This window comes from Argopecten irradians, chromosome 4 (assembly GCF_041381155.1).
Source record: "Argopecten irradians isolate NY chromosome 4, Ai_NY, whole genome shotgun sequence".
NCBI lineage: Eukaryota > Metazoa > Mollusca > Bivalvia > Pectinida > Pectinidae > Argopecten > Argopecten irradians.
The window spans coordinates 5,328,298-5,348,020 of NC_091137.1; the positions used below are offsets into that span (position 1 = coordinate 5,328,298).

A 19,723-nucleotide genomic window follows, 5' to 3' on the forward strand; every position below is an offset into this window, starting at 1 on the left:
ATTGGCATTACAGGAAACTTTTTCAGTTGGGTTATTAACATTCTAGAGAATAGGAGACAAAGAGTGATGATCAACGGGCACACCCCATCATGGTTACCAGTGATGAGTGGGGCACCAGAAGGTAGTGTTGTAGGTCTACATATATAGTCTGTCAGAAGTAGTAACTTCAATGATGAAACTATTCGCCGATGACAGTAAAATTCTGTATCAAAGTTGATCAGAAAGAGAAAATTCTATCTGACCTAAATAAACTGGATTCTGTACCAAAAAGGATCAGAAAGAGAGATAATTTTATCTGACCTGAATAAACTAGAGTAATGGTCGAAGACGTGATAATTACACTTTAGCCGCAACAGATGTATAAAACGTCTATATTTTGGCCCCAACAACTTAAACAGAGTATATAGTATAGGACAGGAAGACATTGAACAGTCTGGTGAGGAAAAAGGCCTGGGAGAAATAGTTGAGACAACCCTCGAATTTAGTAAGCATGTAGAGAAGACTGAAAAAGGCAAACCAAAAAACTGGTTTAGTAAAAAGAACTTTCCATCAAATTGATAGCAATATGTTCGTACAACTCTACACATCATTAAAGTTGTATTGCTGCTAATTTCACTGTAACGATATGTAACTTAAACATTTAATATTTAAACATTGACATGTAACTTGATGATTTAGCTCCCCAAAAGCATATGTCGGCCTATAAGAGAGCCGAAATCTAGGAATCATATATTCCTGGTTTTGAATAAAGCGCCTTCAATCACCGCCATGTTCAGTGACTTCGGGTTTTGTCGGATTCCTAATCGCATCACGTGACTGACATTCGACACGACCTGCACGTGATGAGCCAGGTAACTAGCGTAAGCACACATGTGTTTGTTTACGTTTTCCTTCTGGCCTATATGAGCAAATCATGCTAGAATATGTCCACAGATTGAGTATTTGAAACATCCAATTTACACATTGCCGTAAAATGTTGTGTGTATCAAATATTGTAATGTGCGAGCATTATTTTCTTTGTAGATAGAGTCTGATGAGGTCGACCACATATTTTGTTTATGAAAAATTGTTGATATTTTCTCTTGGTTTCACAACTCTCGTTTTACTTCGAGATTGTCGCGACGATGTTCGGAAGAGTTCGGAATGATTCGGCATCTTTCGAGCCTATTTTTCACGTGTACACGTTAAAAAGATTTTTTACTTTTATAATTAAAGATACTTCCAGTGCTGCAACTTTATAAAAAGTGGTAAAATTAGAAAGTTTAAACCTCAGGCAGACGGAGAAAAATATGTATAACACTTAAACAGTTTTCACTATGACCAAAAGAGCGAAAGTTATAGACCATACAACTTTAATCATGCAACACACGTAATACGCCGTGAATGTATGGAATGCCATGAATCCTAGGGTCACTAAAGATTGATAAAGTTCAACCTAAAGTAACGAAACTAGTGAAACAAGTCAAATATATCTAACTTATCCCGAACGACTAAAACATTTGGCATCCCATCTCTACAATATAGGCGAAAAAGACCAAATCTGATCCAAAGATTTCGGATACTCAAGGGATTCGACAAACTTGAAAAAGAAGACTTTTTTGAAATAGATAAAAACAGAAGAACAAGAGGGCACAAACTCAAAATCAAGAAACCCAAAACTAGACTACATTAAGAGCAAACTCTTTCAGCATCAATGTTCAGAGTGATCAATGATTGGAACAACTTATCAGAGAATGTTGTGGACAGTGAAACCATGAACCAATTCAAAAGTAGACTAAATGAACATAGGAAGAACCTGTATATAAAATATCAACCGACTTATATATCAAGACAACCCGTCATGCCAGCAGACAAACTACTGTTCATGTATTTAGTGAGACTTTGTGAGACTGTGATGCTGTGTAAAAAGACAATGCATAGTTTTAAAGAGAGACACTATGGTGGAAAATCAACGATAAAGGATTAAGGAACTGTAAATTGTCACGTGGTGATTTTATGTAAATAGCAAAGAAGAAAAACCAACCGAATCAAAAAACAATCAAAATAAAGAATATTGTTATATCAAGGAAAAGGCGCAACTACGCATCAATGATTTTGTATTATTCAAGGTCAAGAGACGGAAACGTCTAGGCAACATACCGGAGCCTGGTAGCCCAGATAGGCCAGGTGTAATACAGGTCTTGATTTAATGAAGTATTAATTAATTTGACTGATACATGTATTGCATGCGGGGGTCGGTGATTGGTATGTACTGTATAAGTCATAGGAATACTGAAATCCTTGAAACATTAAGGATTTAAATGCTAATTTTATTTTTGTGCATTAATCACAAAGTGCATCTATTTTATGTGTACCACTAAGTTAAAGTGAATAGTCGGGCAAAGAAAACCAGTCTAAATGCGTTCATTGGCCTTCCAAAAGTTCTCACATATTAATACGACGGTCAAGTTCTGCTTAGTTTCCCAGTTCTGACCATTAAAGTACAGAAAAGTTGAAAGCATTGAAAACGAGGCTGCGTGGAAATGTACCCACGGACATAGTGAGCCGGGAGGACGTTTTAGAATTTCCATACTTTAAATTAATTTCTTCGTACGCAGACAGATTTTGACGAGAGATTTTATTTTTCCATGTCATAAGAAATTATACTGGATACATTCACATCATTTTTACCGACTTTAACCATCCTTGCCCGACTGTTCACTGTAATAAAGCGATAATAATCCAACATTTTGATATTTTCTTTGTAAACATTAATTGGAGGTTATATATCAATATCTTTGTCACAGCATTCCGTCTATTTAACATAAAACATAATATAAACACATGTAATATTTATATTTAATCAATAAACTCTAAATACCACAATAGCACGTATATCACATATAGGACACATGTTAGCTGCGACATTATGCGGTTTAGATTAGGTGGTAAGCCTACCTGTTGGCCACATATATCATCATACTTCATCTAAAAATACCACTATCGGGCTTCCCTAACTTCCAGGTTTATTTTTAAAGTTTCTCCGAATGTTTACGTCAGTGAGCACTTGAAATAGCTCGGAGTAACGAATTGTAGAGCTCGATAAGCTAAGTCCGGAAACATCTTGCAGTATACTAACGGAGTAGGTCCAGGCTATATATGTAGTCCTGTGTGAAGAAGTAACAATGTGACATTTATACAGCGACAAAGGACAGAGGTATTCCGTGGGAGGCCATTGACCTCTAGCCGCAGACAACACACATTAAGGTATGTTAATGATAGTTTACCTGTCCAATGTTCAGAAATAGGTCAACAGAACGATTGCGGAAAAGAAGAATTTTTACAAAACATTGATGGTTCGTCAGTGAAACTTATTAAAATGATTCATGTTATATGTGAACAGATTTAGATGAAATATAACGAGATCTGTGAAATGCTTACTACGGGAGGCCATATATATACATACAACGTAACTAACTACCGTACATATCTCAAAACACCAGCTCTATATTTAGTCTAGTAAATCATACCCAATGTATAAAATACGACTTATCGCACAAATTCAGTCTAAAGAATTCTATAAACGACTACAAAATCACATGATTAAAATAAAACAGACTTGACCACCGACACCATTTCTCAAGTTATTGTCATTTACAAAATAACATAGCTTCTATTATATATTGTTTAGCTTAAACATAGTGTATCATAGCATAACAAAATTTACCTAAAGGTAAAACACAATATTGAGTAAAAACCAGCCACATATACTAAATACAGTAAATTACCAGCTAACACAAAGCACGCCTGTATACATTTAAATATTGTCTTACGGGAAGGAAAGATGTGTAAACAATCTTAATGTATGGCCTCCCATTGCGAGGTCTTACGGGAAGATGTATAAACATCTAATGCCCGACCTCTCCTTGTGATCATGTTACAGATCTTGTCTATAATTTATCTCGCCAATTTGGCACCCTGTAATTAATTCAGCTTACATACCTAAGACATGTAGCTAATGTTTTCTAGAGAAATTCAGTGGAAAATAGTTGATTATACCTCCTTGTACTCTGATAATACAAAGTGTCTCTGCATGATATCATAAGATCGGATGGAGTCAAGTCAATTATCAGTTTTTGACTAGTAATGTACAAAAATTATTTAATACATGGATTTATTAGTATTTAAATGTGTATCACAATAAAAGTTAATCAACACAAACTTCTTATTTTTTTTCATTTTTTTTCAAGTCATATAAAGATTTACTGTGCCGTTTATTTGAAACCAAGAAATAGAGACCAAGACGTATATACATTTCTTACTTTAATTCGTTCATCAAAACCGCAAATAAATATATCAACTAAATAAAAGAACGGGGCCTGAAGGTAGATGTTTTAAACAAGTTGTCGTTGTCACAATGTCGACTGCTAACACTTTGAATGTTTTATACATATCATTAGCCAACATTTCATACATGATAATTTCAGGCTTTGGATAGCTTATTTCCTGCTTTACATAATATTTATGTTTTTTCCCCCCTTTAACGTATGGATACAAACATGATACATACATCTACATCTATGCTAGTAAACTTCAATATAGTAATATTTAACCAACCTGAATGCTTACAGTGTGTGAACTACACTCAGAGACATATAATACCCATTCCGAAAATGTTATAATACTGAACGCCTATGAACCAGGGAAGAAGAAGAAACGAAAAGCCTGCACGATTTCGCTCATTACGTTAATACCAGCTCCGATCGTAACACATTAACAGAAAGATAGGACAAACCAGTACTACATGCTTAAATGGGGTACTGCTCATTGTTTATGTCTTCAAATTTGCATCTTCAACTTGTTTAATCCATTCTCAAATTTCTTCATCTTACTGTATTGAATATACAAGTAATCCCCAATCTGACCACAAATCGTGGCCGTTCTGTGTGTTATATTGACTATCATAAACATTGTTAATATAGTACCGTATACCCGGTCTGGCGGACAAAATTTTTCCGATTTGAAACTTTAATTTTAGGGGTGTATAATTTTAGGGGTGTATAATTTTTGCAATCTGTAATTAAGCTATTGAGGGTATATATGATTCAACCTTTCCAATTGTTATACGGATAACATTTTCGTGACCATAGTAATGTCCCATGAAATCTCGAAATACCCGACTGTAGCCATACTGTATCCTGGAGACAATGTGTCCCTAATGGTGTCGGACTTCATGTCTTATCGAATCAGTCACCGATCCGAGCTGCAACGATGTGACGATGTCATCGTTTTAATGTTGGTATATTTCTGATGCTAGTGATGTTTGTATTGTATAAACGATAGATCGGTGACTCGTGGATTTCTGATACTAGTGATGTTTGTCTTGTATAAACGATAGATCGGTGACACGTGGGTTTCTGATGCTAGTGATGTTTGTCTTGTATAAACGATAGATCGGTGACTCGTGGGTTTCTGATGCTAGTGATGTTTGTCTTGTATAAACGATAGATCGGTGACTCGTGGGTTTCTGATGCTAGTGATGTTTGTCTTGTATAAACGATAGATCGGTGACTCGTGGGTTTCTGATGCTAGTGATGTTTGTCTTGTATAAACGATAGATCGGTGACCTGTGGGTTTCTGATGCTAGTGATGTTTGTCTTGTATAAACGATAGATCGGTGACCTGTGGGTTTCTGATGCTAGTGTTGTTTGTCTTGTATAAACGATAGATCGGTGACTCGTGGGTTTCTGATGCTAGTGACGTTTGTCTGGTATAAGCGATAGATCGGTGACTCGTGGGTTTCTTATGCTAGTGATGTTTGTCTGGTATAAGCGATAGATCGGTGACTCGTGGGTTTCTTATGCTAGTGATGTTTGTATTGTATAAACGATATATTGTTGACTTGTTGGTTTTGATGCTAGTGATGTTTGTATTGTATAAACGATAGATCGGTGACACGTGGGTTTCTGATGCTAGTGATGTTTGTCTGGTATAAACGATAGATCGGTGACCCGTGGGTTTCTGATGCTAGTGATGTTTGTCTGGTATAAACGATAGATCGGTGACCCGTGGGTTTCTAATGCTAGTGATGTTTGTCTGGTATAAACGATAGATCGATGACTCGTGTGTTTCTGATGCTAGTTATGTTTGTATTGTATAAACGATAGATCGGTGACACGTGGGTTTCTGATGCTAGTGACGTTTGTCTTGTATAAACGATAGATCGGTGACCCGTGGGTTTCTGATGCTAGTGATGTTTGTCTTGTATAAACGATAGATCGGTGACTTGTTGGTTTCTGATTCTAGTGATGTTTGTATTGTATAAACGATAGATCGATGACCCGTGGGTTTCTGATGCTAGCGACGTTTGTCTGGTATAAACGATAGATCGGTGACCCGTGGGTTTCTGATGCTAGTGACGTTCGTCTGGTATAAACGATAGATCGGTGACCCGTGTGTTTCTGATGCTAGCGACGTTTGTCTGGTATAAACGATAGATCGGTGACCCGTGGGTTTCTGACGCTAGTGATGTTTGTCTGGTATAAACGATAGATCGGTGACCCGTGGGTTTCCGATGCTAGTGATGTTTGTCTTGTATAAACGATAGATCGGTGACCCGTGGGTTTCTGACGCTAGTGATGTTTGTCTGGTATAAACGATAGATCGTTGACTCGTGGGTTTCTGATGCTAGTGATGTTTGTATTGTATAAACGATAGATCGGTGACTTGTGGGTTTCTGACGCTAGTGATGTTTGTCTGGTATAAACGATAGATCGGTGACCCGTGTGTTTCTGATGCTAGTGATGTTTGTCTTGTATAAATGATAGATCGATGACTCGTGGGTTTCTGATGCTACAGATGTTTGTCTTGTATAAACGATAGATCGGTGACCCGTGGGTTTCTGATGCTAGTGACGTTTGTCTTGTATTAACTATAGATCGGTGACTCGTGGGTTTCTGATGCTAGTAATGTTTGTCTTGTATAAACGATAGATCGGTGACATGTGGGTTTCTGATGCTAGTGATGTTTGTCTTGTATAAACGATAGATCGGTGACTCGTGGGTTTCTGATGCTAGTGATGTTTGCATTGTATAAACGATAGATCGGTGACCTGTGGGTTTCTGATGCTAGTGTTGTTTGTCTTGTATAAACGATAGATCGGTGACCCGTGGGTTTCTGATGCTAGTGATATAAACTATGTATCTTGGCAGCTCACGGGTTCAAAATAAGTAAAATATAATGCAACATGGAAAATAAAATAAAACATAAAAATATCATAATACTAAACCCGTCACATCGTTATCATTTGAGATGGGTTGTCTGTAATGCATTTTTGTAACACAATACTGTTACTGTAGTGTCAGGTAAGGCTTGGTAATAAACAGGTTATTGTGCTTTATTACCTTGATTATTCAATGTAAGTGAACTGATTATTGGTTAATGCAAGGACGTAGATAACACTGATCGTATCATCATGTTTACTTATAAATCCTCAGTGATTTTCAAATGGTTTCGTTTAATTAAATCAGAAGTAAAGAAATCGAAGTTGTGTGTCAAATACATTATCAAAGTGCAAGGAAAGAGTTTGATTGTAATATTGGTTCATATTGTGTATTTAACCAGAAAGCTTTATCGTTTCGCAGATAAAACTGACACTGGAAACCGAGAAAGTAAATATGAGTGCGGAAGGAGATCAGTCCCCTGGCTGTGACATGGATCTTAATGTAATATATATCTTATTATCTTACCATCGAAATTATATAGATCTAAATGTAATATATATCTTATTGTCTTACCATCGAAATTATATAGATCTAAATGTAATATATATCCTATTGTCTTATCATCGAAATTATATAGATCTAAATGTAATATATATCTTATTGTCTTATCATCGAAATTATATAGATCTAAATATAATATATATATATCCTATTGTCTTACAATCGAAATTATATAGATCTAAATGTAATATATATCTTATTGTCTTATCATCGAAATTATATAGATCTAAATGTAATATATATATATCCTATTGTCTTACAATCGAAATTATATAGATCTAAATGTAATATATATATCCTATTGTCTTACAATCGAAATTATACAGATCTAAATGTAATATATATATCCTATTGTCTTACAATCGAAATTATATAGATCTAAATGTAATATATATATCCTATTGTCTTACAATCGAAATTATATAGATCTAAATGTAATATGTATACCCTATTGTCTTACAATCGAAATTATATAGATCTAAATGTAATACATCTCTTATTGTCTTATCATCGAAATTATATGGATCTAAATGTAATATATATATCTTATTGTCTTACCATCGAAATTATATAGATCTTAATGTAATATATATATCCTATTGTCTTACAATCGAAATTATATAGATCTAAATGTAATATATATCTTATTGTCTTATCATCGAAATTATATAGATCTAAATGTAATATATATCTTATTGTCTTATCATCGAAATTATATAGATCTAAATGTAATATATATCTTATTGTCTTATCATCGAAATTATATAGATCTAAATGTAATATATATATATCCTATTGTCTTATCATCGCAATCATATAAAACTTAACATTAAATATATCTTATTGTCTTACAATCGAAATTATATAGATCTAAATGTAATATATATATCATATTGTCTTACAATCGAAATTATATAGATCTAAATGTAATATATATATCCTATTGTCTTACCATCGAAATTATATAGATCTAAATGTAATATATATCTTATTGTCTTACAATCGAAATTATATGGATCTGAATGTAATATATATCTTATTGTCTTATCATTGAAATTATATAGACCTAAATGTAATATATATCTTATTGTCTTACAATCGAAATTATATAGATCTGAATGTAATATATATATCCTATTGTCTTACAATCGAAATTTTATGGATCTAAATGTAATATATATCTTATTGTCTTACAATCGAAATTATATGGATCTATATGTAATATATATCCTATTGTCTTACAATCGAAATTTTATGGATCTAAATGTAATATATATCCTATTGTCTTACAATCGAAATTATATAGATCTAAATGTAATATATATATCCTATTGTCTTACAATCGAAATTATATAGATCTAAATGTAATATATATATCCTATTATCTTACAATCGAAATTATATAGATCTAAATGTAATATATATCTTATTGTCTTACAATCGAAATTATATTTATCTAAATATAATTCAATTTTGCTTGTTACGAGCATTTTCATTGGCTTAAAAATTTACTTTATCAGCCCATAAAGGAAAAAATGGCGTCGCCGTTTATAACGTTGCTTCTGATTGGCTGAGATGACGGCGTAATGATTTCATAGACAAAATAGTCCCAAAATGAATTTTAAATGTTGAAGAAATTATCTTTAGTAAATTGAATTATAAGGATTAATTTGAATAGATTTTTTATGTTATGGAGATATAACACAAAAATCTGAGTGTACTCTCATCATAAACCGCTTCGCGGTTTATTTAGAGTACACTCAGATTTTTGTGTTATATCTCCATAACATAAAAAATCTATTCAAGTTAATCCTTAAGTAATATATATCTTATTGTCTTACCATCGAAATTATTTTTATCTAAATGTAATATATATCTTATTGTCTTACCATCGAAATTATATAGATCTAAATGTTATATATATCTTATTGTCTTACCATCGAAAATATATAGATCTAAATGTAATATATATATCTTATTGTCTTACCATCGAAATTATATAGATCTAAATGTAATATATATATCTTATTGTCTTACAATCGAAATTATATAGATCTAAATGTAATACATATATCTTATTGTCTTACCATCGAAATCATATAAAACTTTACATAATATATATCGTATTGTCTTACCATCGAAATTATATGAATATAAATTTAATATTAGATATAAATGTAATATATATATCTTATTGTCTTACCATCGAAATCATATAAAACTTAACATAATATATATCGTATTGTCTTACCATCGAAATTATATAAATATAAATTTAATATTAGATATAAATGTAATATATATATCTTATTGTCTTACCATCGAAATTATATAGATCTAAATGTAATATATATCTTATTGTCTTACCATCGAAATTATATAGATCTAAATGTAATATATATCTTATTGTCTTACCATCGAAATTATATAGATCTAAATGTAATATATATATCCTATTGTCTTACAATCGAAATTATATAGATCTAAATGTAATATATATATCCTATTGTCTTACAATCGAAATTATATAGATCTAAATGTAATATATATATCCTATTGTCTTATCATCGAAATCATAAACCATAAATCATAAACGGCAAAATGTAGTGATATTGTTAGGAAACCAGTAGTAATCTAGTTTATTTAATATATGTGTGACGTTTCGACGACTTGTACTTTGTCACCTTAAACAGACAAATATAGCATAAGTACACAAAAGTATAAAAGTGTACGAATTTTCTATGAATTATCACACATAAGATTTCCACTTAGCAAAACTATCATTACATAAACCATGTTTTCCACCTTAACGACATGTTGATTATATATAAGATAGTTATACTATTTTATGTTGTGTTAATTTGAATCCCTACATCACGATGAGTAACGAATGTAGAGTGTTCTATCTTGAGTTTTTTTATAATACTTGATTTTAACAAAGTGGAAATCTATGATCCAGAACTATTTTATTTTTACAGGTACATTAAGCTGGTGATGCTTTTCTTACAATGCATTTTTTCAGTTAAGACAGCTTTTTTAAGATGATATTCCATTTAAAAGACATTACGATTACGAACGTGAGATTAAAGTTAATTTACAGGTGTGTAAATAATGTTCCTATCCTCATTATTCCAGGCGCCAAGCACTCCAATATACGAAAGGTCTAAATCATTGTGGGGGCGCGTGAAGATGTTACCTATACAGATACAGCGCCAACTTCTGGACCAGTACCGCGAACCCTTCACAGTGGAAGTCCGTGATCAGCTGGCAGACCTCATAGAACAACTGCCATGGTGAATCAAGAAACACACTATGGATATGGTTAAAAATATGAAAAGATGTCTAAATATTAACAGAGAAAAGGACAAATTTGCAAAATCGGTTCAGTTTCCCCGCATTTTTCATTTCAGTAGGTTATTTGATAGACTGAACCTTGATGTGTGTGGAGGGTTTCTTTACCTTTGTCTTGGCACCATGCATGGCGCGTACTTACTGTATAGGAATCGCTTAATCGTCCAGAGACATCGTTTTACTTAAAAAAAAATAAAATGCGTCATAGAAACATTAATTCAGTGAAAGATGATTCAAAATGATTGCAAGGCATGACAATTGTTACAATGTATCATCGTAATGAAGAATATACCTATGTAGTTTAGCAAGTAGTGGCGTAATTTTACATTCCTAGCCGATAACTGTAATTGAGTGTGTCGCTTTAAAATGCATTATACAGTATATATCAATTGTTTGTATGGTTCCAGGAGTGAAGTAAACGAAGAGACTTCGGAAGCAGAAGACGAAGGGTATGCTAATCAGATGCTAGAATCGGTACTGAATGAACTCGGCAGCGCAATCCGTAAAACAACTGAGTTCGTCCTCAGAACAAAGCTTCGGGATTCTGAACATAAATTGAGAGTATGTATTGGATAGGAGAGAACTAAATATTTCTAAATTCTCGATCAAGCTTTAGGACCTCGATAAAACTAGTGATATTTTTATGACTATAAAACACCATTTTGCGTAGTTGAACAAAATACTTTTTATTAAATGTGATTACCTCCATGCATACAGATGTGTGATCATTATAGTTCTCTTTCTCTTTACTACATCACACAATTGATTTATAGCCACGTAAAATATCCCTACATACAACGGGTAAAACCATAATAGAATTTAAGGAAATAATTTTCCTGTACTAAATAAATTGGTTTTGATTTGTAGTATTCTTCATTTTTACATCTATATCATGCGTTTTACGTGCGCTGATATCTTTCTGTAGCAAAGATACATGGGGAACGGATTGGAGTTTGTCAAACTAGTAAAGAATTGTCTGTCCCAGGAGGAGAGAGCAGTCGCTCAGGCAGAGAATGTAAGTGTAAATGTTACTGCTTCATGGTTACTCTTGTTAATCTTATATTGTTATCGAATTTTAAGAGACTTCCACAATACATCGCACGTATTTGGAATTATTTTGACGGCACATTTTACTACGAATGTAGAATAAGACCACAATGCAAACGAATTAAATTGAACGATAACATTTTGCTTTACCGACATTGGCCTTGAAATCCGTAACAATGATCTGAAAAGAAAATCGATGTTTCATGAATACTTACATTTTTCTAGTGCGTCAGATTTGTGTTGGTTCTGAATAATAAAAACATAATATATATTTTGTGCGTTATATTATGGTCGTCATGTGTTTGAAAGGCAACATCTGAGAATGGAGGTGATACACAGTACCATCGTCAGCTAGATCTCATCCAGAGGATTGAAGCCTTACAGAATAGGACACAGGTATATAGGTCACGAGGACAGCAGATCTAAGGGAGACAAAAACATGGAAGATAGTTAACAAGGGGGGGAAATACATGGATGATAGTTATCAAGGGGGTCAAATACATGGAAGATAGTTAACGAGGGGGGCAAATACATGGATGATAGTTAACATGGGGGTCAAATACATGGATGATAGTTATCAAGGGGGTCAAATACATGGATGATAGTTAACAAGGGGGTCAAATACATTGATGATAGTTAACAAGGGGGTCAAATACATGGATGATAGTTATCAAGGGGGTCAAATACATGGATGATAGTTAACAAGGGGGTCAAATACATGGATGATAGTTAACAAGGGGAGACAAATACATGGATGATAGTTAACAAGGGGAGACAAATACATGGATGATAGTTAACAAGGGAGACAAATAAATGGATGATAGTTAACAAGTGGGGCAAATACATGGATGATAGTTAACAAGGGAAGAAAAATACATGGAAGATAGTTAGTAAGGGAGACAAATCCATGGAAGATAGTTAACAAGGGGAGACAAATACATGGATGATAGTTAACAAGGGGGTCAAATACATGGAAGATAGTTAACAAGGGAGACAAATACATGGAAGATAGGTAACAAGGGAGACAAATACATGGAAGGTAGTTAACAAGGGAGACAAATGCATGGAAGATAGTTAACAAGGGAGACAAATACATGGAAGATAGTTAACAAGGGAGACAAATACATGGAAGATAGTTAACAAGGGAGACAAATACATGGCAGATAGTTAACAAGGGAGACAAGGGAGACAAATACATGGAAGATAGTTAACAAGGGGAGACAAATACATGGAAGATAGTTAACAAGGGAGACAAATACATGGAAGATAGTTAACAAGGGAGACAAATACATGGCAGATAGTTAACAAGGGAGACAAATACATGGAAGATAGTTAACAAGGGGAGACAAATACATGGAAGATAGTTAACAAGGGAGACAAATACATGGAAGATAGTTAACAAGGGAGACACATACATGGATGATAGTTAACAAGGGGGTCAAATACATGGAAGATAGTTAACAAGGGAGATAAATACATGGAAGATAGTTAACAAGGGGGTCACATACATGGATGATAGTTAACAAGGGGGTCAAATACATGGAAGATAGTTAACAAGGGAGACAAATACATGGAAGATAGTAAACAAGGGGGTCAAATACATGGATGATAGTTAACAAGGGGAGACAAATGCATGGAAGATAGTTAACAAGGGGGTCAAATACATGGATGATAGTTAACAAGGGGAGACAAATACATGTAAGATAGTTAACAAGGGAGACAAATACATGGAAGATAGTTAACAAGGGGGTCAAATACATGGATGATAGTTAACAAGGGAGACAAATACATGGAAGATAGCTAACAAGGGGGTCAAATACATTGATGATAGTTATCAAGGGGGTCAAATACATGGATGATAGTTAACAAGGGGGTCAAATACATGGATGATAGTTAACAAGGGGGTCAAATACATGGATGATAGTTATCAAGGGGGTCAAATACATGGAAGATAGTTAACAAGGGAGTCAAATACATGGATGATAGTTAACAAGGGGGGACAAATACATGGATGATAGTTAACAAGGGGAGACAAATACATGGATGATAGTTAACAAGGGAGACAAATAAATGGATGATAGTTAACAAGGGGGTCAAATACATGGATGATAGTTAACAAGGGGAGACAAATACATGGAAGATAGTTAACAAGGGGGTCAAATACATGGATGATAGTTAACAAGGGGAGACAAATACATGGAGGATAGTTAACAAGGGGGGTGCAAATACATTGGATACACTGTATCATTTGCAAAGGAGACAAATGCAAAGGATTTATTAGTTCACCTGGGGACAAAAAAAGGAAATCATATCTACTTTTTTGATCGCATAATTCTTGCATTGAAGAAATTAAAGATAAAAACGTTTCATGGCTTGTTTTATCCGCGATAATAACATATTATACAGTGATTTTATGAAAGGAAACTGCACAATAGTTACATTACAAAATCGGCATCACCATTTGTATGTTTTAGTCCTAATCCGTGTAGGATATATTCCTTCATTCCAGGTAACACAGAACTGCCTACAAACATTTGACGAAAAGCTCAAACCGTTTATAATTACGCAACAGACCCATAAGCAGATTAAAGGTAAGTTTATATCAGGATTCTGTGAGCTAAAGTATTACATATATAGCAGATTCAGATGGCTATATCACATTGATGTCGTAAATTAACTTATCTCCCCTAAACACTTCATTACGCATTTTCGGTATAAAATATATATGAAAGATGCTCCAACGCTGACAAATGGCATTTTTTCGCTATCAAAAACAGGAGCAGAGGAATAAGTATTTTCTTCAGTTACGAAAGTTACTTACTTTACACCATTACCACCAATGAAAAGTGTGAGCTTCCAATTTTACAAAAGAGACAAAAATATCACAAATAATTAATTGCATCCCGAAAAATTTCCGTAGCACTATGTCCTATGTGGAATGAAGTATTGATTGCTCATGCACCAAAAGCAAAATAAATTATTTCATATTATTTTTTGTATTAATTAGACATATATACACATAATTAAACACCAATTGTTATCAAAATAATGAGTATCGTTTATGCTTTGTCGGCGGTGGAGCATCTTTAAAATTTATCTGATTTTATCAGTATTCTAATTCACGGCAATTAGTTTCTGATCGCAAAACAGAATTGTACGTGGAAGTAAGTTGGTTTACATCTCCGTCTTAGAACTATAATGCTGAAATGTCAGATTTTCTCGGTACTAATGTATTGACGAACCAATGTTTTATTCCTATTCTGTAAGCCTTTTATTTCTATCATCCTATATACCCTGGAACGTCTTATCAATAACGGTCGCCATTGTTACACTGCATGTATCAGAGCACATTATTGTCTTGTATCTCATGTGTGTAAGATAAGTTGTCTTTCGCCTAAAAACCACGTGTACATGATAAAATGTTTCATGACAAGGAGTTCTGATCATCATTTCTTATTCAGATTTTCACCGTTGTTTTGGACCAATTAGTCCATGGAATAAACAAACTACATATTATATTGTGTTTTACTTAAACGTGCAGAACAATTACAGCGGGTTGAGAACCAGCTCCATAATCTCCAGAATTCAGTGACGACTATAGTTCCCGAGACATACCAACTTCATTTGACGACGTTTACAAATCAGAGGTCCAGTCTGAACCGAAAGTCTCAGGATATCAGCCAAACCATATTGGAGATGGCTGGCCAACTTCTACACCTACGGAAGGTATTTTGATCGACTGAGCTTTCTTTTCAACCTATATGTAAATATATAAAGTTGTACTTTAGAAAGTTTCTTTCGAAGTGAGGAATACCCCACAAATTAACTTATCCGAAACTGAACGTGAATCGTTCTGGATTGGTCATGGATGATGTAGCAGTTCCGTTTTTTTTTTGTATTTTCTAGTGGTATTTACATATGAAAAATGATTTATTAAGTTCAGTTCATTAATCAATGTTGTAATAGTACGATGTATTTGGTAAGCAAATGAAATATAAATAATAAACAAAAAATGGTAAAAAAAAGCCACCCTATTATTCTGATTTGATTGTATTTCCGATGGACAGGAATTCACAGCGAATTTTCAAAAGACTTACTGTGAGCTTGAGGTCCTTCAAACCCTTGTCAATCAGGAGGTGGTGTCCTGGAAACAGCAGCAGCGGTTGGCAGGTAACGGGGCCGACTTTGACCTACGAGCCCTGACGACCATACAGAACTGGTAAATACGGCACACGTGATCCAACATGTACTCATAACTCTATTTATTTATCTGTTCGCTTCGTCAGAGAAACGATTGTGTCTTCACAAATATACAGAAATGCCAGAAGTTTTCGATAAATTCCAATTGATTATAAGTTTATGAAATGCACATGTTAACTGAAGACTTCTAAGAGCAGTTATATACACTGTGACATTTCAACAAACAGGTTTGAAGGCCTAGCTGACCTGACATGGAAAAACCGCAACCAGATTTCCCGTATGCAGTCGCTCGGACAAGAGTTTCCAATCGATAAGCCCCAGGGCATACAGAGTACGGTGACCAACTTGAGCATATCTGTGAACAACATCCTCACAAATCTGGTCCAAAGGTAGGAAGTAAAACGTAGATAGCCTCCTCCAAACTGAACCATGGTAGTCAAAGATTAAATAGTGCTTTATTCTGATCAGATGGGTAGTCTGGTAAACCTGTAGGTCAGTGGGATTAACCTTGTTATATGGTAGTAGTCTGATAAAAATATACATTTTCAGTTAATCTTGTCATCAAACAAACTAAACCTGAATCTAACCAAAAGAGTGTTTCCTCATAACACTGTCCAATAGACGGTTCCTTGCAAGGCATTCCATAAACTGCTCAGATGCGATCATTCTATTTCGACAAAACTTGCTATGATTCCTTTGTTCTCATTACTATCATCAAACGCCAATATAAAGAGTATTAACGCTAACGATATAAGTTCCTATAATAAATATTGTGAGAAACATGTGTGATAACACGTGAGACAACTAGTGACTAATACATGTAGACATGAACTTTGTGATTGCTGATTTATATTTAACCGTCTCGTATCTTTTGTTTTACAGTGCCTTCATCGTGGAATGTCAGCCTCCACAGATCCTCAAGGTCAATAACAAGTTTACAGCCAAAGTTAGACTCCTACTTGGAAACAAGCTTAAAACGTACATGGATCCTCAAAAGGTTACAGCAGTCCTCTTAAGGTGGGACAATAATATCTATTGTTTTGTATTATAACAGTTGTATAACTCTCAGTCCCGCAGCACATTTCGTTTGTTTGTCGTCATAATAACTAATGTGATCCCTTTAATAATAGTCAGATTGTGGTGATGGAATAAACCTGTAATATTGAGACATACCCATCCAATACTAGTACCGGTAAATCATTCCATTTAGGCCTCGGAAAAATGTCAAACTTTAAAATATTGAAAAATACATGTAGTTTAATTCCACGAATTTTGTCCGGTTGAGAATGGGTTAGCATAAACAATATTTCAAGACTGTTGTATCTTACTGCATGAAAACAAGGTGTAGTCAATTACTACACTTCAGCTTGATTTTATCAACATTTATATACCAACATACAACCATGATTGAAAATGTAGAGGAAATATAGGTGTTCCCTCGTTGTTGTCACTGTATACGCGTACGAAGAGAGTTAACTCTACTCTAATCTGCTTCTTTGACTTGACTTGAGTTTAGGTAGAATACTTTTATATTGAAAACGATTACATTTGTGTTTGCTGTTCTCCCCTCCCCAATTTTTACGCGAAGCTTCACAACCCCTCTATACAGTCTGTAGTTATAATTTGTATACGTACTTTCATCAAACCTCTGCATCATTTACACTCTAATTTGCTGTCATACTTCTAAAAGGAGCAGATCCTTACAATGAACTAGATTTAAATTAGTACATAATAAATAACGTCAATGTATACCCATTTTTAAGGTATTTTCAAATGTCTTTCTCTCCACAGTGAACGTCAGTTAAGTCGGCTGCACGAGTGTGCTACTCCACACATGTTTAAAGAGACATCGGGGAAACTGTTAAATGATAATGGTCGGATGGAATACAATGAAACAACACGAGAGCATAGTGTTTCCATGAAGAGCATGGTGAGCAATGGCCGGAATTTATAACCTCTTACCAGTGGCAGTGTATTTCAATTATTCTGATAAATTTATATTTTTCTACATTCTGATTAAGGTTGTGTTAAGAAGATAATATACCCTTTTCAATGTTTTGATATTTGACATTTTCATGCGATTAATAATACAAATTAGTGGTTTAAAACAGAAGTGAATAAAATAGCTACGTTCCGGGAGTTGAGGTGATAACATTTTCTATTTCTCATCTATACCAAATGCTTGACTTTAATACAAAGTAAGATTGAAACTTTCTTGTTTTCCAGCAACTCCAGAAAATAAATCGTGCGGATAGAAAGCAGGTAAGTAATGTTTGGCATTCAGTTACCAACATCACGCAAGTGCTACTAAGTTCGGAATAAAACTTAAACTAAAAACAAAAATGTCTTTTATACCAGCGAAGAAAGGTAAAGATGTCTTCTTCCAGTGATCAGTTTAGCATAAAATCATTTCTTTTTCTTTCAGAATGTAACCGAAGAGAAGTTCTGTATTCTTTTCAAGTCATCCTTTCAAATTGGGAATCAAGAGCAATTTGTTTGGGTAAGAATGTAACAATTTTTGATATTGTATTCAAACGATATCCGATCTGTTATTAATACTACTTGCTAAGTATTATTTTTTTTATCTAGATTTCCAATACTACCTATATCTAAGCTACGTTTAAACGTTTGCTTCTTTTCATTTAGATCAAATCCAAACATATAGCTTTATAATCTCTCTTTGCCTTTTCCTTCCAGACGAAATTCAACCCTTACACTTTTTTTTTACTTATTTTCTACCAGACGAAGTCCAACCCTATAGTAGTAATTGTTCATGGCAGTCAGGAGTGCCGCGCTATGGCCACCATCATGTGGGATAATCAGTTTGCCTTAACAGTAAGTGTGGTCAATAACCCTGTATGGGAAACAGAAAAGTGTTTCTGTAGGATTGTCATGGAAACAGAAAAGTGTTTCTGTAGGATTGTTAGGGAAACAGAAAAGTGTTTCTGTAGGATTGTCAGGGAAACAGAAAAGTGTTTCTGTAGGATTGTCAGGGAAACAGAAAAGTGTTTCTGTATGATTGTCAGGGAAACAGAAAAGCGTTTCTGTAGGATTGTCAGGGAAACAGAAAAGCGTTTCTGTAGGATTGTCAGGGAAACAGAAAAGCGTTTCTGTAGGATTGTCTGGGAAACAGAAAAGCGTTTCTGTAGGATTGTCAGGGAAACAGAAAAGTGTTTCTGTAGGATTGTCAGGGAAACAGAAAAGTGTTTCTGTAGTATTGTCAGGGAAACAGAAAAGTGTTTCTGTAGGATTGTCAGGGAAACAGAAAAGTGATTCTGTAGGATTGTCAGGGAAACAGAAAAGTGTTTCTGTAGGATTGTCAGGGAAACAGAAAAGTGTTTCTGTAGGATTGTCAGGGAAAC

The 19,723-nt window shown here is 34.2% G+C and overlaps 1 protein-coding gene across 1 annotated transcript in view; it reads left to right on the top strand.

Annotated features, from left to right (window-relative positions):
* Positions 1-3,009: 3,009 nt before the first annotated feature.
* LOC138320422 (signal transducer and activator of transcription 5A-like) overlaps positions 3,010-19,723 on the top strand; it is a 38,777-nt gene continuing 22,063 nt past the window's right edge. The window contains exons 1-15 of the mRNA XM_069263378.1: positions 3,010-3,246; positions 7,623-7,703; positions 10,899-11,056; positions 11,522-11,675; positions 12,040-12,129; positions 12,471-12,557; positions 14,671-14,752; positions 15,703-15,887; positions 16,229-16,380; positions 16,589-16,750; positions 17,244-17,378; positions 18,153-18,291; positions 18,588-18,623; positions 18,787-18,861; positions 19,104-19,196. Of these exons, the coding sequence (XP_069119479.1) occupies positions 7,656-7,703; positions 10,899-11,056; positions 11,522-11,675; positions 12,040-12,129; positions 12,471-12,557; positions 14,671-14,752; positions 15,703-15,887; positions 16,229-16,380; positions 16,589-16,750; positions 17,244-17,378; positions 18,153-18,291; positions 18,588-18,623; positions 18,787-18,861; positions 19,104-19,196 (1,596 nt within the window). The 5' untranslated portion in view covers positions 3,010-3,246; positions 7,623-7,655. The remainder of the gene's footprint in view (positions 3,247-7,622; positions 7,704-10,898; positions 11,057-11,521; positions 11,676-12,039; positions 12,130-12,470; positions 12,558-14,670; positions 14,753-15,702; positions 15,888-16,228; positions 16,381-16,588; positions 16,751-17,243; positions 17,379-18,152; positions 18,292-18,587; positions 18,624-18,786; positions 18,862-19,103; positions 19,197-19,723) is intronic.